A 24,000-nucleotide genomic window follows, 5' to 3' on the forward strand; every position below is an offset into this window, starting at 1 on the left:
AGGATTCAGGCCCCTCTGGCCATGCACTTGCAGCCCAGCTCTATTTGAGTTTTAAGAAACGTCAATCTTTTAAATCAAGTTTAGAGCCTGAAAAGAGATGGACTATTTTGCTGATTATTCAAATGAATTGATAGACTTGAGATAGGAAATCTGGCCATAGTAGAGTCTTGACCATTTTACAACACAAATGTAAAGTGTGTGTGTGTGTGTGTGTGTGTGTGTAATATTCAGTTACCTGTTGCAGTGGTGAGTCGCCTGTCACAGCTAATGTCTCGGTGAGTAAAGAGAGTCAAATATATACTGCATGACAACTGGGGAAATAAATGGTCATTCCCTAAAATAATGTGGGCAAAGTCAAGTGCTGACAAGTGATAGGAGGGGGAGGAGGTCACTACCTATAGAGAAAGCCATCTTCAAGCAAATATGGTGACCCAATACTGTTAAGTCCATCATCGAATTGTAATCTACTGAAATGCAGATCAAAAGCATCTGAGCGGAATATGTCTTTGCGAGACATCCCTCTGAAGTAATACGGTTGTCTCTGGGTGGAATATTCAAAAAGTGCTGTCTGGGAAAGAATGCAAAGAGGTTATCTAGAGTGACAACTACAGTGACATAAAATACACACATTCAATAAGCAATTGAAAACACGTATTTAATAAGTAAGAAGAGAACTGATAGGCCTCTTTGTGTTCTCTCTTTGGACCACCCCAAATTTAGTGTGGGTTCTTAACACGTGTTGGGACCTCAACAAACACTTACTGACGTGAACACAGCTAAAACAAAATAAATGCAATTGAACCAACCTAGTATTGTCGGGTGCATTCTTGAGTAGCATCCATCTGACGTCACCTTGGAGGAGTTGCAGTTTTATAAAATATGTGATAAGAAGAAAATGGGCAATATTAGAGCAAATCACTTTGGCCAGGCATCTTTCACGGAACGATACGGGTCACGTAAACGTTTGCATTCTGTGAATTTCTACAAAATGCAGGTCATTTCGATGCCTCTTAGCTCAAAGAGACAGGTCCCTCAGGCACCCGGTTTTCTTCTGAAGAAAGAAATAGGGCCTTGGCGCTCCAGACTCTTAGTTTCTTGCACCCCGGTCAACCACTGAGGGGAGGCGGACAGGACCTAATAACTCAACCTGAGGCCTCCTCCAAGCTCCAGACCCATTTCTGACGTTTAACAAGAAACAGGTGGATGCTATTTAAACGCAGAGAAAGTACAGTGCTGGGATTTGCATGACCCTGGAGCTGCAGTTCTCCGGGTGCAGCGCCTCCCTAGCCCTGCATAGAGGCAGGCTGCCGGGTACTGCAACCCTCAGGACTCAATTCAGAAACAGCTGCTGCGTGCTGGCCAGTGATCCAACCATTTGGTCACTCACAAGTGCAAATTTAACAACTACAAAAAGAAGGAAGGGAAGCGCCTCTGTCACCTGCTCCACGAATCCCTCCAACGAAATCTGACCTTTAATCGTCACTTCCCGTTCTGGGCAGAACTCGCAACTGTGTCACCAGCCGGAGAACCCTGCGTGGGCTGCAAGCGGGTAGCGTGGAGCTCTGGACCCCAGGCCTTCTCACACCACACGTTTTAATCCGCGCAGGAGGACGACAAAAGCGCCAAGAGCTTCGGCCTTTCGTGGAGTGCCCAGCTTTCGTTTAGCCCCCCAAACACCCGATCCCAGTACCAGGGAAATGTTCGCATCCTTGCTTCGCTCATTCCCAGAGGCAACCCGGTCATCAGCCAGGCTCCTGGCTTTGTCTTTGCGGCGCGGGGCTCTGGATCTGGATTCCATCTCGGAGTGCACCCCAACCCTCACATCTGGGTCGTGGGAACTGGGCTGTTCCCGTAAGCAGCTCCAGTCACGTGCTGCCTGGGCAGCCCCAATATCCCGACCTTTAACCTCTGAGCCCAACCCCACCCTCACGTGGTGATAACCGGACCTTGGGGGCGGAGGGAGGAGACGCAATATTGCACGCTCTGGAGCTAAAAATCCAAAAACTCTCCTGCTCACTGTTTTGTGGGACAATTAATCCCTCCAAAGTTAGCAACCTTGTTTAAAACGTTTTATTTTTTTTCTCTTTAAAAATATTTACAGATCTGTACTCTCCTCGTTTCATCCCTAACCCATCCTCAAGAGGAAGGGAATAAAGAGAAGTGATTAGTTCAATGACAAAGGTCCTAGTGGGCTCGGCTCGGCTGAGCGTGTGTCCTTGTACATTATCTATATACAAGTGTATATATATGGGTAAAAGACTACCTGGTTTTGTTGGTCTTTTTCTGGTGTATTTTTTCTTGCTACCAGCCAAAACTGACCTAATCAAAACCCCCATTTCCCACCACCGCCCGAGAATCTCCCCTTCCAAAATAGTTTTCAAACGCGTGTTGGTTTGGTTTGTGTGTAAAAAGCAGGTGCTCTGTCGTGAAGAATGCAGATAAATACTCAAAACGAAACAAGATTTTTAAAAAACCAAAAAGTAGGGAAGAGGCCATAAATAAGACATAACGAATACACATGGTGTATTTCTTAATATTTCTGGACACGCGCCGCTCTGCTCCGGAGCCCTGAGGAGGATACCGACCGCGCCGGGCTATGCAGGCGGCTGCAGACGACCAGGGGCGCCCCGGGAGCCGGCCGGCGTGTTAGTAGTCAAGCTTGTTGTACAGGTTGTAGAGCGGTAAGGCCGAGAGATTGCTGCTAGGATAATAGAGCGGAGCCGGGAAGGCGAGAGAGCGCGGCACCGGCACTCGCAGCAGCGAACTGTCCCGAAACACCAGCGGCATGCCCACGAGAGTCTGTGCCGACGCGTGTGCCATATTGGCCGCCTCCAGCTCGGCGGAAAGCTGCCGCTTCCACTTGTTGCGGCGATTCTGGAACCAAGTCTTAACCTGGGTCTCGGTGAGCTGCAGGCTGGAGGCGAGGCAAGCGCGCTCCGAGCTGCTCAGGTAGCGTTTCATGTCGAAGGTGGACTCGAGCTGGTACACTTGGCTGCGGGAGAAGACGGTGCGCGTCTTCTTCTTGGCCGCTCCGGCTTGGCGCTCCGCACCGCCGTCCCGTGGCCGCTCCGGGCCCGGAGAAGGCGAGCCCGCCGGCAAGAGCCTCTCCTTCTCTTCTTTAAAGTCCGGGTGAGAAGGGGAAAGAAAAGGCGTGCGCTCCGAGGCCGCAGGCCCTGAGCCTCCGCTGCCCTTGGAGGTACCTGGAGAGTGAGCACAAACAGAATGACCATGGAGTTGATGCGCCTAGAAGACTCTCAGCTCTGTCCAGGACAAGGAAGTTGGCTAAAGCCTGCATCCTTGATTCCCCTATCCCTAACCCTTTCCTTTTCTAAAGCGTCCTGCTAGCGCCCAAAGTCCAGAGCCTCGGCCTTTCAAAGCAACAGAAGAGGGTTCCATATAATCCGAGCTTGAAGGTCTCCCTTCCCACTCTTACAAAAGTATAGGTAGTAACAGCTCTGGAATGGGGACATTAACACTATTTTTAAGAGGTGGTTTTTGCTTTGTGAGAACTGAGCTTTACAAGGTAGCATCCTTTTACAGGCCGTTTTCTTTGGGAGTATGGCTAATTTTATACTTAACTCCTTGGCTCTCCTCCGTTAGCTTTTACCTCTCTGAAACTCAGCACTGTCAATCATTTTAGAGTACTAATCACTTCGAGAAGAGACCGAGAGGAGTCAAAAGACACAGAGCTTGCAGGACTGACAGACAGAATACCCAGAGCAGACCTGCAGAACTCGAGTCAGGACAGAAAGTACCCGGCATACGAAACCATTTTGGCCAGCATTGTGTACTGCCTGCAGAGTTCCTGGCCCAGTTCGGTTCACCCTCCTTCCGACCCAGTCTTCCCCTTATCGCCCCCAACATTCCTCTACTTCTCAGCGCCGGCCCTTGCGGCCCTTTCGAGAAGGCACCATTGGTGCGTAGTCCCCTCCCCTTGGCCTGGACCCCCAGCGGCCGGGCTGTGACCGAAGGATGCCCTGCTCCCAAGTCTCCGACAAGCACACACCACATAGGCTCACGCTCACTCGGGGCCAGACTCCCGACGTGCGATCCTTACCCAGACAAGGGAAAGGGATGGGGGGATGGTGCTTAGGGCTTGGTTCCTTGGGGCCGTGCGGATCTGGGCAGAAACAAGCCGGAGCCTTCCAGCCTTCCTCCGGCTCCTCCTCCTCCGAGGACACAGACAGGCTGCGTTTCCTGGCTGGCCACCCGGCGGGCTCCCGCGGTGCCTCGGAGGGGCCCCCGCCCAGGATGGATTGGATGGTGAAGCTGGAGACGCCACCGGCCGCCGGACATCCCTTCCCCACATCTTCCTTGCTGCCCATCCTGGGTTCATAAGAAATCGGAGGAAACCAAGAACTCCCTTTAGAGCGGGACTGGGTGGAAGGTGGTGCGGGCAGGCAGGCGGGGGGAGGGGCGGGAGGGAAAGCAAGGGGAGGGGGCTACGAGGATGGCGAGGCGTCCCTTCTGCTCCAGGACGCACAGGCACCAGACCGCTGCGTGCGAGTCCCTGCCGGCCCGGCTCTGGGTGAGCCCGCCCAGCCCCGGTGCCAATGTCCCTTCCTCGCCTGCCAACTCCACCGGTCTCCAGCGACGCAGAGACTGCGCGGCCTCATTTGCATAGAGGTTACCCGGCCGCGGCCAATCGCAGCGCCGCGGAGCGGCCCCGGAATTTTTTAAAAAGCTGGGGCCGAGCACGCAGCACCGGGAAGCTCCCGGAGCACGCCTAGAAGCGGACTCGCATCAGCTCTGTCCAGTCCATGGTATATGGGGCTGAGGGCAGCTTAGATTGCAGCCTGTGCTCCCGGTCTCTACCCTGTCTCTCCAGAAAGGAGAACAACGCCCGATGGCGTTGAGCTGGCGGGGCTCTCTCGCATCCAAGATACTCCCAACAGGCCGCTGCCACCCTCCCAGGCCCTCAACCCTTTCCAGCCTCTTGGGAACTAACAGAGTTCTAGGAGCTCTCTCTCGCTGCGTGGGGGTAGAGAAGCTAAACAGTGTAGGGCTCAGAGAGACCCGGTTCTCTGGGTAAGGGCTGGGAGACAGGAGCAAGGAACTTCTGCAGCTCTCCACCTGCAGACCCCACTGGCTAAAGGGCCCATAGGAGTTTTAGAAACAAATCTCCCGAGATTCCAGTGCACATTCCAGCAAACACCATTTGCACTGTGCTAACTGGAACAAGTCTGGTCCCAGTAGAAGCATCCCTGCCCTCTGGCAAACTTTTTAATGTCGCCCCCCTCCCCACCATTCTCCTGTGGTGATGATGTGTCAGCTAGAGGTGGAAAAGCGCCAGAAACCCTCGGAGTGCAGGATAGTTAGTTCCGAATCCCTGACCGAATGCCACACAGCTCGCCTTCCCACACTGCAACTAAACTCATTTATTTTATTTTGCTGGTAAATACTGGCGGTCTCAAAATGGCTACGTTGCTTCTGGAAGGAAGAGAAGTAGGTAGGTATGCAGACGGTTTAGAATTGGGTAGGATCCTGACAAACATAGGCAAGGTGACTTTGGGCAAGATATGTACACTTTCCAAGCCTCTCTTTCCGCATCCCTAAAATTGATTGAAATGTTGCTTTCCTTTCAGAGGTCGAAGTGAGCTCTGTAAAGCCTGGCTCTCTCCTTCTATCATCGGGTGGCCTCTCTCCGAGCCTTGACTCTTGTTTGCTTAATCCCTAGAGCACCTGTTACCTGATCTAGAGTCATCTCAGCAAAGCAAGCAAAGGGATTTGAGGCGACAGTTTATGTACACACGCTTTACGGAAAGGAAAGAGGCCCAAGGCGTCCAGCCAAACCCACCCTCTGTGGCTGCAGCTTTAAGGTCCCGGGAACCCTGTTCCTTAGTCACAGGCCAGAAGAACCAGGAGTGAAAAGAGACTGTAGAATCGGTCCCCACAAATGTCCAGACTGCACCGTGACGGTGCAGTTCCTCGCCTGCACCGCTCCCGGATTATTGAGTAAAGCGCTTATAATATCATTAGCCTCAGTGAGTTACCGACTGCGGCCCTGCCCGTGGCAGAACTCTCCCTACTTAACTCCTCAAAGGGCTCGTTAATGGGCTAATTGATTAGGGGTCGGTGGCGCAGCCGGGACAGGGGCAGGGGAGGGAGCGGAGGGCCAGGAGGCTGTGCGCCCAAGCCCAGGAGGCTGGCGAGGGGCAGGTGCCGGCCTCCGTCACCGCATTAACCTCTTCAGGGCTCTGCGGCGGGGTCGAGACACATTACAAATGGTCAGCTTTAATCATGGTGTCAGCTCATTAACCCAGAAGGACCCGGCGCTGAAATACAATTTGTGCGTCCTGCTCTGCGCGGCCATGGCACAAGCTCCCAAGCCTCATCACAGCAGGTCCAGAGCGCTCCTGCGGAGGTAGAGAGGGAGATTCCAGAAAGAAATGTTCAAACTCATTCACTAACCCCCTTGGCTTCTCAAAAGCACGCTCATCTGAGCGATATCGTCAAGGCTAGAGCCAAATCAATACCACAGGAGGACTGGCCAATTTGAGGGTCAAAGCCAGCTACACGGATTTGAGGAAAATTATAGTGGAGGAGAAAGAGTTAGTTAAACCAACCGTTCTGAGCTAGAAAGGATCTGGTGCTGTGAACGTGTTGGGGTCAGCTCATTGTAACTACAGCAAACGTGACTCAGATTTTTACCGCCATTGTACAGACGTGGAAACTGAGGCTCTGGAAAATAAGAATCTAGGCCAAGTAGTGGAAACAAGCTTGACGGTCAGGACTGTTTCCTTGCCACTGCTGCGCTCTTGGAAGAGGGTAGGAAGAGAAGCAGACAAATGCAACCAGCTTGGAGAACAGCCTAAAGAATTGAACAACTTCCAGAGAGCTGAGGGCTCACACAGGTATGGGGTCAAGCACTGGTTGAGTTGGCCCCTTTTAAGGCAGGGACTATGGGAGGTGACTTCTGAGATGGGTATCAGAGCAAAGACCAACAGGGCACATTACTGAAGAGGCAAGTTCAAAACCTCTAAACCAGAAAGCTATGAAACCTCGTGACCAAACTTCTCTCTGGCTAATTTGGAACTTCGAAAGCAACCGTTTGCCTGCCCTGTTCCTCTATTCAAACAGAGGGTGTTTATCCACAGATGGCTGCTTGCTTCAAGCCCTGACCAGCTTTTAAACCACACGCACACTCTCATCTAAACACTTGTTCACCCACACATATTGAGCCACACAATCACACACAAAAGACAAAGGGACACACACACACACACCACACACACACACACACACACGGCACAGAGAATACACTAAGCTAGTTAAGTAAGTGGGGGTGGTGGGTGCAAGGGACTTCAAGGCCTTCCTCTAACTGGTCACCTGTCATCCTAAAGTTCTGCTCATTCACAGGGAGGAACTGGAAAGACTAAATTAGGAATATCCCAACTCCTCTTTCAGGCTTCTGGGACTTCACCAAATGTCCAGAGTCCTTTGAGTCCCACACTGCTCTGGCACCCACTCCAAGAAACCTTCGGCTAGTTCTCTCGACCACGTTGGGCAATCCTTCAACTTAGTACGCCCCCACCCGGCCCCACCCACTGAGTCCAGATAGCTCCTCCCCTCCCTGTGTCTGTTTAATGGACACCCTAGGAAGTTGCTTTTCGGAATCTTTAGAAGGGGCTTTCGTCTCTTCTCCATAAGGATTAGGCACAAACCCGGTTCCAAGGAATGATAAACCTTCCCAGACTGAAAGAACACTTAAAGTTTAGGTCCCGAGATTATGTGTCTGCTCAATATTAAAGCGGCCCAGAGCAAACTTGCGGAGGAGCCTAATAAAAATTGATCCTCTCTGCTCTGCGGCAGTTGGGAAATAGGCTGGCTGAGCCTGGTAATAGTGGAAGAAGGCTCCTTCCGAAATGACAGATGAAGTCATAAACAAGTTTGATCTTGGAATCAAGCTTCGATAAATATTAAACACAGTCTCTCCCCCGCCCCTTTCCACGAGTGGATTATGATATATGGCACGTCCAAACTTTAAAATAAGGAAATACCAGAGAAAATGATCTCAATAAATTTTCTAAGTATAAACGTTGATTATGTTTCGATTTTCATTCAAGGGCCTCTGCTGTTCGTTCTTTGGTGCAAATGACATCTCACAATAGGCTTTTGGGGAAAAGGGCTCCCTACTTGAAAGAGAGAGCCCCAGAGGTGTACAATTTATGTAATCTGTGGCTGGAAAATGAATTGTGTAATTTATTGGAAAACAGAAAGTCATGAAGATTGGATCAGCATAGCCTAGTCCCGACACCCCACCCCCCCACATCCATCAAGTTCCAATTAGAAGCCTAACCAGAGAGCGTTAATGGGTTTCCAATCTAGTAGCCTGATAGACTCATCAATTCCTCTGGGAGAAATTAAGAAAATCGAGCGCCCCTTGGCGACGGAGTGTCATTCCTTTCTGCAACTATATGTCAAATTAAAAACACAATTAAAATTTAAACTGTTTCAATCAAAGGGTGCCCTGCAACCTATGTTTCACTTAATGGAACTTGGATGAAAATCTGATGCTTGTACTCCATCACCGAGGGGGGTGAGGGGGGTGAAGGAACTCTCTTGAGAGAGGATTCTTTCTATTTCTTTAAGACATTAGTGCTGGGGTGAGGGACACCAGGTGACTCCACCACACTGCTCCTGAGTCAATGATGGGAGTCACTCTTCTCCACCTTTACCTCAGCTCGCTTCTCCAGGCACCACAACCAGAAAGAACTCTTTTGCAACCCCAGTGCACAGACTTTGCACAGTTTCACCCAGAGACTCATCTCCATGGAATAGTAAGCTAGCATAACTGGCGAGCACTGCCTTCCTGGAGGCACGAAGCATCGATACTCTTCCCCAGGCACACCCAGTCACAGAGTCTCATGCAAATCAATAGATCCCATGCTGGACTACCGCTGTAGTCTGGTACCTACTTGGCAGCCCTTCCCCCCTCCCCCGTTGGTTCTCACAATTTTCACAAAAGAAATCAAGTGAAGTTCAAATCTTCATCCTAGATCCCAGCGGGAAGCTCGAGGTAGTACTCCCCAATACTTACAGCATAGTTATGTTGAGGGGTGCCTCTTTCACCCTCACCGTTTGTTTGTGTAAAGGCCAACACTGTCTTCTCTAGAAGGGAAAGGCCCTGTGTGTACTTAAACAGGGACACTTTTCAGATGTGTACATGCTGGTGGAATAGGTGGCTGACACTCTAAAGTCAGGGAGGGCCTGTAAACATTACCCAGTAGCTGGTAGAGAGTGGGCAGGAGAAAAAGAGGAAGTGCTAGGCAGATGGCTCCTTTAAGGCCAGACAAATGCTTGTGTGGGCATAATCCCTTGGGTCTACCTGGCTCTAACCACCCTTGATTCCATGGCTGAGTTTCCTAGGCACTTTGCAGAGTTAGAGTTTGGACCACTAAAAGTGAAATAAAATGAGGTGAGGCCTTTGAGTTGTCAAGGGCCCATCCAGTACAGGCTAGAACCCCACCTTCATCCCAACCCCACCCAAGGACTCTGGAAGGCAGCTCAGTTATTCCATGGGCTGAGACAGATGGAAGCAGAGATGCTGGATCCACAGTCACATCACTAGGAGCTCCCAGACTGAGCAGATCTAGAAACCCACAACACCTCCCTTCTCCTCCTCCCCTCAGTTGCCCAGTGCAAGATGGCTTCAGAAAGGAGATAAATCTCACCCACCTTTTCACCTCCTTTTCCTTCTCCCCAGCTCCACTTCTAGTTTCCCAGGCAAGGAGAGGTGGGTGCTCTGGGGCTCCCCCCTTGTGGTCTCTGACTTTGACCTACCAAGGGGACATACCCCCTTAGGAATGAGCACCAGTGGCAGGGCTGCCGTTTATATCTCTTGCCGCTGTTTGATGTACACACGTCTACTCTATTTACTATCAAATAAAAGAAATACATCTGTGTTGCCAACAGAAACAGTTCACAGGCTGGCCCTGAGCTCTCCCAAGGCCTGAAGGCACTCAGAGGTGCTTGGAGTGCTGCAGAGACTCCTTATAGCCTTGGCACATAGAGGGTCCCTGGTCAGGAAGCGGGAAGGTTAGGCTAATTTGACCATGTGCCTTGTGATGAAACTCCAGGACCAGCCTGCCACATGGGGAATCTTCGAGTTATGCAACTGAAATGGTAGGTAGATGCCCTGTGTCTGCCCATCCGTGCTATCTGTTCTCAGTTCAGCTTAGCCAGGGACCATTGGCGAAAACCAGACACCTGGGGTCACTTTGGGCATGACTGTGTGAGCATGCTCTGAGCAATCAGGATGACGCTAAAAACCATAAACTGTGAGCAGGTGTGTTGGTAACCTTAGGCTACTTGAATCGGCTGAGAAATATGAAGGAGAAGCGCCAATGTGTGCTGTGTCAAGTGAGCGTATTCTGTGGTGTTTGCAAACATCCGTCTAGTTGGTGGCCACTGTAGAAGGTTTCATTGACCACAGCATTGACTGGTGTGGAGATCGGGTTCAGGACTGTAGGCAGGACTGTAGGCAGGACAAAGAGAAAGCTTCCAGGTTCCACAACCCAAAGGTGGTACAAGGATAAAATGGGAGGTGCCCACTCAGCATTCTGAAACAGGAGAGCCTGGCTGCCCTGAATTCCCCTAGCGAATGTCCACAGGGATTTCAGGAGACCGTGTCACTCCCCCCAAAAGTCTTCTTGGTAATTGGCTCTTGAAGCACCTGGAAATCTCTGCAAAAGCTGGGGGAGAAAGACCGAGGAGGAGAAGACAACTAGCTCTCCAGTCCTGTACTGGATATCTTCTGACAGCAAGGTCTCAGAAAGACCCATTGTGCCCCATTCCATACCCGTATTCCATAATGTCACAGGCTCCCTCCTCAAACACTGAACACGGGAGAAGGCCAGCAGGACCCCATTGGGCTGGAAGGTGCACCACCATCCCCCTCCAGAGCTGCACTGTGGCCCTGGGGTGAGAGGTACCAGCTCAGAGCAGCAAAGCTCCCACACAGGAAGAAAAGTGAAGCCAGGGGCCTCATACAAAGGATAAACTATGCTTGTGGAGAACCAGTTATGTCTTGACTTTCAAAAGACTGGGTCAGTCAAGAACCGTTTTCTAGAATCCAAACAAATAAAGAAGTATTTTCTTGGCATTTGATAACATCATGCTCTGGCCATAAAATCTGAGGACATGTTTGCTATTGCAACATTATTTTTAATGAGCTGTTACTGGCCTGTCCCGCAGTTAGTATTGCCAACAGTAAAAGGCATCACTCTGTTTTCAGGCAACACAGGGAACAACATATTTTGACCCCGATATTCTGTTTATTTTTCATTTACGACACATGCCCTCGTTTTTATTCCAAACCAGAGGAAAATAAAGGCAGATCTATCTTCACTGAGGTCCCGGCTAAAATTTTGCCACAAATACACTGGCTTATTTGAGGCCAGTTATCCATCAACAGAAAACAACAGTTGCGTTTCAGCCACAGTCGAATCAAGTGTGTCGATTGAGTTGGAGGAGCATGGAAACACAGTAGGAGAGAAGAGAGCGAGGACAGGCGCTCCCCAGTGGCTGTGTCCTGCTTATGGCAATGCTCTCTGAAATCTTCTCTGCCTTTTGGTTCCTTAGCCTTCCACTTCTGGCTCCCTAGCTCCAAAAGAATACTGTCTGGAGTGTGATCAGGACACACACAGACACGCACATGCACACGCGTAGGCACCACAGAGCTTGAAAGCAGGCAGGCATGCTGAATTGGCAAGGGGCATCCGAATACCTACTTCCCTCTTTCCCTCGCAGACCAGTTCTCCTAAGCTGTCTTGGAATGCCTTGCCTCTGGTGCTGAGGGACCAAATAGCCGCAGGAGAAATGGCTTCCAAGCACTGGCTAAAACAGGTGGGTCAAGGCAGACTAGCTTCCCTTGAGGCAGCTTTGAGAACTAACGGATGGGCAGCGAAAGTCTGGTTGGGAGACCAGTTAACTCAAGTCCCATCTCAGCCAGTGGCACATCCTCTACAACTTATTGCACTGGGTGTCTGATTTTCTCCCAGCTCATCTGAAACCTCTCTGTCCTAGAAGTGGTAACTCCTTGTCCACCTATCTCAAGGACTGCTAGGTTTAACGACCTGCCTCACGATTTAGCAGAACTCCAAGCTTTCTGCTCCCTTCTTTTCGCCCAACACCCCTGGGGACAATCACAGGGACCAAAGTCTTAGACAGACATCTTAGGGATGTCCTGTCCAGAAGCTCTTGAAGGAATCCTGGCTTGAGAAAAGAAGGCAAGCTTTAGCTTTTTCTTGGGAAATAACACCTGCCTTTAAGCTCAGGATCGTCTTGCTCAATTTTGCAAGCTAGACATAAACCTAGGTCTTTATACCGTTCCCATCCCTCATTCTTTCTTGCACTGGCGAGAGCCTTTCAAGCAGCAGAAGATACAGAGGGAAAAACCGCCCTTGGTTCTGAACAAAGCCGCCCCTGTCTCCTCTGCCGGCTGGATTATAGGGGCGTGAGTGCAGGTCGGACTTAAAGAGCACAAGAGGCAGTCAGAGAGTGAGGCAAGGAGAATTTCCCTGGACACGGGCTCCCAGGGGGGTGGAAATCATCCAAAGTTACAGACTCTGGCAACATCAAAGGCTTATTTTTTCTTTTTAATTAATTCGATTCCACAACAACATTAAATGTAACAATATTTTGTGGAGTTTTGTTTTGTTTTCTTAAAAAGGGGCTGAACTCCGGCAGAGGACAAGGAGGGAAGGGGAAACAGACGGATGGAAACAACAGAACAACAGGTGTAGCCAACAGGGAACCAGAGCAAGGGGCCCTGTGGAGTTGGGGGTGAATTTTACAAGAAAACTGTACAGTTATCAAATAAGTTAAGATTCTCCTACGTTGATTGTCCTTCACTTAAAGCGCTCCACTCTGCCTAGCTCACTCCTCGGAGCATCGCTAACTACCTTGATTCTTCCTTCCCCCTCTCCTGCTTAATCTTCCCTCTACATTAATGATTCTGCTGTGGCCTAGTGGTCTTTATCCCCACAGAGGAAGGGGCGGGGCTCTAGGGAAATTTTGTACAATATTGCACAGGCCAAACCACAACGGTTGCTGCAAAGTAAAAAAAGGGAGAAGATAAAATGTATTTTTTTTCCTAAAAAAAGAAAGAGAGAGAGGCGGGGAGAGAGGGAGAGGAAACCAATCTCTCAAGCAGGTAAGATAGTAGCAATAATAATATTACCACCATATAAATGCTAGTGATAAAAAGACCAATGCCACTCAGCCAGAAATGAAGCTGTTACTGGTCTGGATTTGAGGCCTTTGCCTTTTCCCTTTAAACATTTTGGTTACAGAATTCTTCTGTTACAAACTGAGACAAATGGACTTGACTGCCACAGATCTGCAGAGTGAGGGTCTTACCAGAGGCCCCTCAGATTTTAAAAGGGCGGGGGAGGGGGTAGATAACTGGTTGGAGGTAGGGTAAGAACCACACCCAGAAATCCAGAAATAAACATGAATACGATATGAATTCTCTCTCTCGGGATTTTGAAAATAGTTTCTCAGAAAAATGAATAAACTTGAAAAAGTCGAGTTTTCCGCTTATTTTCCTTCTGTAAAAATATACCCCCCCCCAAGCCACAGCGCAATGGTAATTTAAGGGGAGATCTGAACATTTAGAAAAAAAAAAAAACCAACAACTTTCAGTTGGAAGTTTTGACCTGGTAATTTTGTGGTTCCCCCAAACCCCACCCCGTTTTCTCTCAATGGTAAGCAAAACCAAAAATGAGAGGAGAGGCGCCTCAAATTCACAGGAATGAATTGCACGAAAATGCATTGCAAATACTTACAAAATGTTATTGGGGGGTGGGAGGCAAGGCAGTGAGCCCAAGGTCGCTGGCCACAGCCCTTGCACCCTCGGCCCGGCCCAGTCTCCTCCGGGGCCCCCGAAAGGTGGCCGGGTGCTCACTCCCTCTCCCCTATCCCGTCTCACACCGGCCGTAGCAGGGGCACGGAGGAGACCACCGGATGTGAGTAGTAGACCGGGTGCGGAAAGGTGAGCAGCGGCTGGCTGACCGGCACCGGGGCCCCCGCGGCCGCCGCCGCCCCCTCGGCCGCAGAGTTCTCGTGGTAGAGGATGGGCACGCGCACGATGCGCTGCGCAGCGGCGTGGCTCAGGTTGGCCGCCTCCAGCTCGGCTGCCAGCTGTCGCTTCCACTTGTTGCGGCGATTCTGGAACCAGATCTTGACCTGTGTCTCGGTGAGGTGAAGCGACGCAGCCAGGCCGGCTCGCTCGGAGCTGCTCAGGTAGCGTTTCATGTCGAAGGTGGACTCGAGCTGGAAGACCTGGCTGCGGGAGAAGACGGTGCGCGTCTTCTTTTTGCGGCAAGCCGGCTTCTTCTCGGGACTCTCAGCGCCCGCCTTCCAGTCCTCTGAGCCTGGTGTCGCCGCAGTCGCCCCTACTGTGGTCCCGGCCGAGCCAGGCACCGCCTCGCCGTCTTTTTTGCCTTCCTCGGAGTCGCTCTCTTCCAGAATGATCTCGTCCGGGCTCTTGGAGTCCAGCTCCTTGTGGTCGGGGTCAGCCTTGAGCAGAGGCTCCGGGGAGTCGCGGTCGGTGCCGGACGCAGGGGAGGAGTCTCGAAGGAGGGCCTTCTCCGAGGCTGGGGAGACAGACAGACAGACGCACACACAAGCACAGTGACACAGCTTTGAGCGAGGCGGGGATCTGGGAGCAGCAGACACAGCCCGCACGTTAGCCTCGGGCTCCTGGCCCTTGGCCTCGGTTCTTCTGAGATTCTCCCGTGTCCCCGCTGGGCTGCAGTAGGGCAGCAAACCTAAGATTTCCTCGCCTCCCTAGGACTGGCCAGGCAATGACGGCAGCAGGGCCGCTCCTTTTATCTCGTGTCTCCAAAACCTAGGGCCCTCGGAAAAATTCTCTACGGTTAGGGTTCAACCCTGCCTTCCAGGCCTAGTCCCCAACCCAGTCCATCCCAAGCCACCCATTCCTGCTGGAGGCCACTTTTCTGGGGAAGCGCAGCGCCCCGGCCTCCAACTCCACCTCTTTTCTCAGCAAGTGGGATTGGATTCTGGGGCCTCGTAGCCAAGCCGGTAGGAAAGATGCGGGCTAGAGGCGGAAGGAAGTTAACCAAAACTCGGGTTTACAGATGTCGGGACATCCCATAACTGTAGTGACACCAGCCCTGGGAGGGGATGGGACCAGCTGACAGAGAAAGAGAGGAGAACGAAAGTTCAAAGAGAGGTCGGTACCTTCTGGTCGCGGGAGGTGGCCGCCGGCGGGGGTCAGGGTGTAGGGGTACCACCAGGCCGGGGAGCGCTCCAGGTAGTGCGCGGGCAGGGCAAATCTCTGCGCTGGGATCTCAAAGCGGGGGAAAGCCAGGTCGCCCACCTGCGAGAGCGCGAAGCCCGCGGCGCCCTCCAGGGCACCTTTGGCTGCGGCCGCAGCAGCGGCGGCCGCGGCGGCGGCGGCCGAGGCCGGCGCAAAGAGCGTTCGTGGGGGCGGCTGAGGCTTCGGGGGCGGCCGGTGATGGTCTCCGTTGAGCAGGTTCCTGATGGAGAACGGGGATTCCTTGGTTGCGGGAGGCTGGGGCGGCGGCTGCGGGGGCGTCGCGCTGGCAGTGCCCGAGGCATCCGGCCCGGGCTCCGGCATGGTCCCCAGTCCTCCGGGTCCCACGGAGGGCGGGAGCGGGACAGGCGGGCGGCGGGGCGAGCAGGCTAGGGGCCGGAAATCAGACCATAAACGGAACTCAACTACGGGGCTCAAAGTCGGGGGCCGCCCCGGGCGCGAATCGAGCCGCGGGAGGGCGGGGTGGGGACCGGGCCGGGGCGGGCTCGCATGGGGGAGGGGTCCAGAGGGGCGGGGAGCGGACCTGCCTCTGCGCCGAGGGAGCGAGGGGGCCGGGTAGGAGCTGCGGCTCCCCGGGAGGAGGCTGCGAGAGCGGTCCCCGGCTTGGGGATGCGTCAATCCGGCGCCGGATGCTAATGATGAAATCAAAATGTCATCCAAGTTAAATGCGGAGAGTATACGGCGATTGGGCGCGTACAATGGCAAATGGGATTAGGCCGGCCAAGGCGCAGCCGAGCCCGGGCCCCGCAGCCGCCTCCTCCACCGCCCCCTCCTCGCCTTCCCTCGGATTTTGGCGCTTTGGCTTCGGGCTATGAGAGCCCGCCTGTTATTGGCTTTATATAGTCCAATTAGGCAGCAAATGAGGACAAACCTATTAGCACAAAAGGATATTGGCTCTCGCTAAAGAGGCACTCTGAGAGCTCCCACCAAGCGGGAGGCGCGCGAGGGACCTCAAGAAGGAGACGCCCCCGGCGGGCCGGAGCGCACGGACCTGCGCGAGTCTGGAGCACGCACCTCCCTCTACCCCCTGCGGCTCGGGCACGGGCTGGCTGCTGTCCGGTCTGCCAGAGGGGGAGGGGCACGGCAGGCTGGTCCGGGTCACCTCGGGGTTATCCGCGGTAGCAGCCGCCGCTCTCCCACCCCTCCCGGCCTGGCAGGAGCCAGCTGCCCCCAGGCGGCAGGAAAACCTTGGTCGTGCGGGCCCAGGAAGTAGGGCGCCACCACGGCCCGGAACAAACTCAGTACTCTCTGTCCCCAAACCTGCTAATCAGGGTGCGGCCAAGAAGAGGGGAATTAGGCTTCCCCGTTCTTCGTCTAGTCGAGAGTCTGAGGGCTCAGGAATCCGCGTAGCCTTGGCCTTTGGTCCTGAAAACGGAGGAAAGTGATTCTGAATCTTTCAGGAGTAGGAGTGGGTATGCGACTCTGTGCACGCGCTTCCCCTGGGCAACTGGGTAGCGGTATTCCCGCACTGACAGCTGCACTCCGAACGACACCGCTCTTTTCTGGATGACTGTGTCCACGGCTCAAGGACCAACTTTAAGCCTGCGATCTGAACACAGCACTTCCCCCCCCCCCCAAAAAAAAAGGTGGCGTTTGGAACTTCTTGATGCTTTAATATAGGCGCCAAGAACCGAAGGTGCAGAGGAGTACCTTTCTCGGTTTTGACCCTGGTAGCGACACCTGCAGCATGTCCCAAGGGCCTCCAAGTCCCTGGAGAACAACGGGCCTCTGAGGAATAGCTGGACTCCTTCCACCGTAACCGCTCCCTGGGTCAAGCAGGAACCCTGGGAGAGAAGCAGTTCAGTTCTAAATCCCAGTGCGGTCTCTCTTCCCCGGGGATAGTTCTTTGGCCCGAGAAAGATGACAATTTGTTCTCAGCCAGGATGAAACTCCCTTCACACCTGAGCTTTCTCCGTCTCACCCCGTTCTTTATCTTTCGATGGAGCCTTGCCTAATTCAAACTCCTCTTGCCTAGTGCAGACTGGACAGTTTTGGGTCCCCAAATGGGAGGTAGGCTTATTTTATTTTTCAGTCCTAGGGCCCCAGAACTGCCTCCACCAAATCTTGAAGGTCGTGTTTAAAGTTTTGACATCTATCCCCAGTAACGAACCCTACATTTGCCTTGTTAGTAGCGCTTCCGTAAATGGTTACTATTATTCCTTTGATTTTGTACAAGGCTTTACTGGAATGCACAGGGGCGCATCATCTAAAATCCGAGTTGGAGCCAATCACAGCCCCGAGGCTCAAGCAGGGTTGGTAATACGCTCAGACTTTATAGAGAAAAGGTGTCCAGAGAGGAAGCCGTACCTAAGGCACCCAAACAGTGTTGGCTAAACAGAGGCCACCCCCCTCCACCCACCCAAGGCAGAAATCGTTCTTCTCGTACAGGCGACATCGGTTCGGAGCGCACTGCTTGCGCACAGCAAACCCGGTCGCCCAGTAGGCTGTGGAGGCAACCCGTCACCCCACAAAGATATGTGTGGGTCTGGCGGAGAGCTGATGCAGATGTGTGCACACTCGCTAATGATCTGATGCACAAAGGCTTCTTTAAATTAGGGAAAGAGGAAATACTTCCCATTTCTCCAAAAGGTGATCGTTGTAAGTCAGTGTTACCTTTACTCCCTGCCTACCCTGAGAGGCCATGTGTTCAATCACCGTGTCTCAAAAAACAGCAACAAACAAATCTCTATGAGCCCGCAGGCGTGAAAAACATTCTGTCCCAGGAAGACAGGCGTGAAAGAGATTCAGTCCCCGGCTTCTGGCTGATCACAGTTCTGGAACTAGACTCAGAAGTATGGACCCAAGAAGAGTTAAGAGGCAGCCTACTTGGGCTGATCCAACATATGTGTCCCTTTCCTAAAACGGGCGTGTGTGTGTGTGTGTGTGTGTGTGTGTGTGTTCACTAGAGGAAAGGGCCTCTTTATTGGGTGTCAGCATCCCCAGCTGGACGTCAACAGCTGGAAGCATAGACTTGAGCTTTCCTTTCCGGCTAGAAAAAGCTCTGGTGCCTGGATAGCAATTTACTCGCGAGAAAGGCTTGTTCCTTCCACTTGCCCGCACCATGATGCCTTGTAAAGCCAGGCAAACAGCGCCCTCTATCGGAAATCCTCGAGCCTGCAGGAGAGTCTGAAGAAAACAGAACCTATGCTAAGAATTTAAAAGCCTAGGCCCTAGTATTCCCTATAACCCTTAGAAAACAAGCACTTGGGAAAAAAAAAACTGAGTTATGGGAGAAGCTAAGGGCGAGGTCCCCGCAGGTCCTACCACCTTTGGAAGAGTTCTCTCTTGCTTTGCACTCTCCTGGCTTTCTGTCTCCTTTTAAGGCCAATTTTAATTTTCTCCTTGCAGCCTTTTCTTTTCATGTGGGGCCGGATCGCAGCCACCTGAGCTTCAGGATGCTGCTGTATGAGGCAAGCTGTATTCCTCATTTGAGAACTCAGTGCACAGTTGGCCAGTGAGTGGGCCTTTCAGTAAAGGTTTGTGTTAATGCCTCAATTCTTGACTTAGGTGATGGGTGGGCAGGTGCGTGGGTGGGTGGACGGGTGAGTAGGTGGATGGATGGCTGGGTGGGTGGATGGATGGGTGGGTGGGTGGGTGGATGGATGGGTGGACTCACAATTCCCATTGCAAAGGATTGGTCTGCTTGGCAAGAATACTTCAGACACCTTGGCAACTTCCCCCAAACACTCCCTCCAACACAGTTTTTGAAGTGTTTAATGAAAATATAGATTGTTGGTTTTTTAACATAGGATCTTGGTCTGTAGCCCAGGCTTACCTTGAAGTCAGTATGTAGCCTCCCTAATGCTAGGACTACAGGCGTGAACAACCACATTCAGATAATCTGAGGTCTCTTGATGATACATATTACAACAGCGAAAAGCTCTCCCAGGAACAAGACTGCTGAAGAGTGCCTCACAGATTTTTCAACACGCAGGCTGTGGGGAGTCAGATCTCCACACCACTGTCTCTTGGGACAAGTGACCAAGAGGGCAAAAGATGCCTGGAGAACACTAATGGTTAACACCAAACATTTACAGAAAGAATGGGGCTTGGCAAAGGCACGCTTAGATTGCATGTCCTCACATGCAAAAGTCATATGTGCATTTGCACACACTCAAGTCGGTAATCAGATTTTTCTCCAAGGGAGGGGAGTGTTTCCATGTTCTCTAGGGCTTTACTCAAGGCAGGGGGCTTCCTTCTGCAGCCAGAGTGGATGAGTCCTCCCAAGATGCAGTGTACCAGCTTACAGAAAGGGTGGGGCAGCTAAACTTTTAGCCAATGCTGCAAGGCCCATGCTGGAGGCCTTCACTAACAGCTAGGGTTTGTCCTGTTCCTGATGTTTACGTTTACCACCCAACTCTCCTGAGTTACAGGTTTTTGATTTGTAGGTAAAATGGACAAAAGTCTAGAGCTGTGATTCCCCCAGGAAAACTCTGACCCAGTCTCCCAGAAAGCTCCTGCTCATCTTTGCCCATGCTACTTAAAATACTACCGAAGACTCCAGTTCTGACTAATGAGTGCGACCTTGAGGAATATGTAGCCCTTAGGGAGTGACTGCAGCCATGTAGTCCTTGATGACATCTATGCCTTGAGACGTGTACTAACTCCTTAGAGTTGCCAAATTACTAACCCTTCCCTGAGAATAAGGGAACTCACTATGCAGAGCTAATCTTAGACATCACTCACTGGTTGGGTCCTCACTGCACACTGGCCACTATCCCGGGGTGAGGTGGGTAGTTCTTGAAAGTGAAGAAACTGAGGCACAAGATAATACAACGAAAGGAAATGGATCTTATCTGAGGGCACTTGAGTGTCTAGTGGGTAATGGCTATGCTTATGGTAAGTTCTCGCCCACTCTGCTCTTGGAAAATATTGACTGACTGATTGATGATTGATTGATTTGTTGTTTAATTTGATACAGTCGCCTACTGGGTCATTCTGGTTGGCCTAAAATGAGTTTTCACAGAGGTCTTACTTGCTTCTGCCTCCCACATGCTAAGATTAAAGATGACCCCATAGGCTAAAAATCTGTTCTTGCTGGTTTTTCTGAAAAAGCTAGGATAGCTAACCCTGGTAGGCCACCTACATCCTCTCACTCTTCCTTCTTCTGGTGTCTTCAAATCTAAAATAGGAGTCTTTCACACACAGTTATTCACAGGTTGCTCTCTGTCCTAAGAGTTCTTTTCTTATGTTTTAAGATTTATTTTATTTTTATGTGTATTGCAGATATATGTCTGTCTACCACATGTATTGCTTGTGCCCACAGAGGTGAGAAGCAGACATTGGCTCCCCCTGGAGCTGGAGTTACAAATGGCTATGAGCCACCATATGGGTGCTAGGAATTGAACTCAGGTCCTGTAGAAGAGCAGCCAGTGCTCTTAACTGCTGGTCCATCTCTTCAGCCTCTCTTTAGAGTTCTTGTGAAGGGGAAAGGACTTCAAATGTTTGTGTTTTTCTCTATGGAACTTGACTGTCTAAAAGTGTCTCAGAGCTGGTGGGGCTCAACAGGTAAAGCCAGATCTGGTGACCTGAGGTGAATCCCTGGGACCAACTCACTGTCTTTTAAGTTGTCCTTGGTCCTCTACACAAACCATAGCATGTGTGCCTATCCCTTCACTAAATAAACATAAAACAAATGAAAGTGTCTGATGCTTAGATGGGATAATTTGCTGATGTCCCAGTCCCCTAATTCTGAAAAAAAAAAAAAAACCCAACAAAACACTAGGATACACCACCATGAGTCCAACAAGAGCAAAGCAGGACACCTTTAGGAGAGTCTTTTCAGAAAGGGGTTGTACAAGGACCCCAGTGAACCTTGAAACTCATCTCTTCCCAAGGCTCACCCTTTGAGGAGTGATGTGCTCACTCGGAAGTAACACTGGGTCCCATGGTAGACACTGTGCTTTGGTTTCTTTTATACTGTTGAACAGGCTGGGTTTTCCAAACAAATCCTTCAAAGTGCCAAGAATGTCCTCACAATGCATGGAACAAGTATTTGCTGAGCTGTTGGGAGCCAACTCCTAGCCGAAAGCGGCTATCATCTTTACAGCCATCTTGAGCCATATACCCTGACAAGAGACTTGTTTTCAACAGCCTGCAATAGCTGAGCACACTCTGGTAAACATCCTGTTACACTGTCTAGTGCCCCCAGCTGCAAAGTGCTCCTGGTATCCATGGCTACAAGGCATGTGACGTAGTGGCTTCAGTTGAGCTTGTCCACGAGGGCAAGTCACGTGGTAAAGGGTATAAATGCCCAGGATTTCCTTTCTATGTGTGGGAGGAGTGAGGAGACTGAAGGAGTGAGGAGAATATAGTATAAGTGTGAGGAGAATATAGAAGAAGAGAGGAGAATAAAGAAGAGACTTGAAGAGACTGGACCAGACTTTGTCTTGTATCTATCTTTTGCATCTCTCGCCCCTTTTTCGCCCTTCTTCCATCCCCACTCTCTCTCTTGCTAGACCCTGACCTGCAGACTGGAGCAGCAGAACCGGCTGGCCTTTACAAAGTAGCAGAACTGGCCGTTACAAAAGAAACGGCCGTTACAAAGTGGCGCCCAATGTGGGGCAGCAAGAACCAGGGACCCAGTGAGGGACGTTACTGGAAGAAGGATCGACTGAAAATTCAGAGATGAAACAGAGGTGATTGCTGCAGGAAACTGCCGTGTGGAGACCAGTAGGTCATAGTAATGATAATGGGACAAGAAATAAGTCAGCCTGAACTCAACTCTCTGTTTTTGTTCTGTTGCTTGCTGTTTACGTGTATCAATTGTCTGCTTTTGTTTCGCTGTTTAAATGTTGCCTTTCATGCCCAAAAGAAAAAGAAACACATAGAATCCAAAATATGGCCAAAGGTTGAAGCAATCAATTTGTCAGAGTAATCAATTTGATGTTCGCTCAGCAATGTTCCAGGTACTTGGGATTCTGCATTGAACTTGCAGTTCTCACCCTTAGGGATAGTGCACTAGAGCTGGTCACAGGTAAGTAGGTGATACGGGTGATGGGAAATGCTAAAGGAAATGAGAAAACGGTGGGGGGAGGATGGCGGTCTATTAAATAGGCAGGCAAGAGAAGTTGCCCTAAGAAACTGAGGTTTGAACTGGAGCAGGGATTCTCAACCTAACTAATGCTGTGACCTTAATACAGTTGCTTCATGTTCTAGTGACCCCTAACCAATTATCATTGTTACTTCATAACTGTAATTTTGCTACTGTTATGAATTCTAATGAAAATATCTGATGTGCAGGATATCTGATATGCTGACCCTGTGCTCATGACCCATAGATCGAGAACTACTGAGCTCAAGAGATGGCTCAGTGCTCAAAAGCACTTGCTGGACAAGCATAATGACTTGAGTTCGAATCCACAACACCCATGTTTGTTTGTGTTTTTTTTTTTTTTTTCAAAAAAAAAAAAGCCAGATGTAATAATGCTCACTTATAATCCAAGCACTGGGGGGCGAGGCTCACTGGGGCCTGTTGGTCAACCAGTCTAGCTGAAAATTGGCAAGATTCAGAGTCAGTGAGAGACCCTGTCTCAAGGGGACTAAGGCAAGGAGCGACAGAACAGGATACTTGCCATTATTCTCTGGGTTCTGCATTTATGTGCACAGACATGAGCATGTGCAAGCATCATACCCAAAGTGCAGGCTAAGGAGATATTTTGAGGTATGCTTGGTGGTGGGAGTTGGGGGCCAGGATGAGTGTTGCAAGCAGAAGAAAGTGCTTGATTCAAAGGCCTAAGGCAGGGACTGCAAAGATGTGGTGTTGCCAACAGGAGACCAGCAAGGGAATTTTACCTCTTGCTCACCACAGAAGCTTTCTCTATGGGACTCTGGAGGCCTTGATAGGAAACTTGGCTAGAGGTCTGATTTTGTTATCCTCAACAGTGACACAAGTTGGTGGTGTCACTCAATTGGTAGAGTGCTTGTCTAGCATTCATGAAGCCCTGGGTTTGATCCCTGAATAAAATAGGTGTGATGGTACCTGCCTATAATCCCAGCACTAACTAGAAATAGAAGAGCCAGGCAGCAGGATGGTTCATCAGGTAAAAGAGCTTTCCGGGCAACTCGGACGGACACCCTGAGTTCAGTCCTTGGAATTCGCCACAGAAGAGACCTGATTCCTTAAGATTGTTTTCAGACCTTCACATGGGCACAGTGGCATGCACGCCAACACTCACATGACACAGGAACACATACACATTCACACATACACACACATACACATACAGAGAGAGAGAGAGAGAGAGAGAGAGAGAGAGAGAGAGAGAGAGAGAGAGAGAGAGAGAGAGAAACTGAAAAAATAAAATAATGACACGGAGAACAAGCTCTCCAAAGGCAGTTTGTTCAGGAATAGTCTGGAGTTACCATCTGTAGTATATCAGATTCATGCAATGGAGTTGGAACGAACCCAAATGTTATTCCTTGTCTGTCTGAAGCAGGATCTTAATCTGTAGCCCAAAGTGGACTGGGGTTTTTGTTTATATTTTGTTTATAACTCTGTTTATGTTTATTTTTGTTATCCTTTTAATGTATATGTGTTTGCATATCATGTGTGCAGATGCCTGCCGAGTCCAAAAGAATGTGTCTGATCCCCTGGAACTGGGAGTTGTGAGCTGTCAGACATGAATGCCAGGAATTGACCTCAGGCTCTCTGGAAGAGCACCAAGTACTCTTAAACTGCTGAGCTCCCTAGCTCT

At 50.8% G+C, this 24,000-nt stretch overlaps 2 protein-coding genes across 3 annotated transcripts; both read right to left on the minus strand.

Moving 5' to 3' along the window:
• Positions 1–639: 639 nt before the first annotated feature.
• Positions 640–9,808, minus strand: Hmx2 (H6 family homeobox 2). 2 transcript variants are annotated; one of them, XM_028772573.1, is made up of 3 exons: positions 9,679–9,808; positions 4,058–4,326; positions 640–3,200 (listed from the first exon to the last, which is right to left on the minus strand). In XM_028772573.1, the coding sequence occupies exons 2-3, from the start codon at positions 4,323–4,325 to the stop codon at positions 2,647–2,649; spliced, it is 822 nt and encodes a 273-aa protein (XP_028628406.1). In that variant the 5' UTR covers position 4,326; positions 9,679–9,808; the 3' UTR covers positions 640–2,646. The 2 variants fall into 2 exon arrangements, with proteins under 2 accessions (XP_028628406.1, XP_028628407.1); XM_028772574.1 differs by lacking the exon at positions 9,679–9,808 and having other exon boundaries at positions 4,058–4,333.
• Positions 9,809–13,635: 3,827 nt separating this feature from the next.
• On the minus strand, positions 13,636–15,607 carry Hmx3 (H6 family homeobox 3). Its single transcript, XM_028772576.1, has 2 exons — positions 15,208–15,607; positions 13,636–14,600 (listed from the first exon to the last, which is right to left on the minus strand). Exons 1-2 carry the CDS (start codon positions 15,605–15,607, stop codon positions 13,930–13,932), a joined length of 1,071 nt encoding a protein of 356 aa, XP_028628409.1. The 3' UTR covers positions 13,636–13,929.
• Between the last annotated feature and the right edge of the window lie 8,393 nt (positions 15,608–24,000).

The sequence above is a fragment of the Grammomys surdaster genome, unplaced genomic scaffold, assembly GCF_004785775.1.
Source record: "Grammomys surdaster isolate TR1022 unplaced genomic scaffold, NIH_TR_1.0 214, whole genome shotgun sequence".
In the NCBI taxonomy this organism is placed as follows: domain Eukaryota; kingdom Metazoa; phylum Chordata; class Mammalia; order Rodentia; family Muridae; genus Grammomys; species Grammomys surdaster.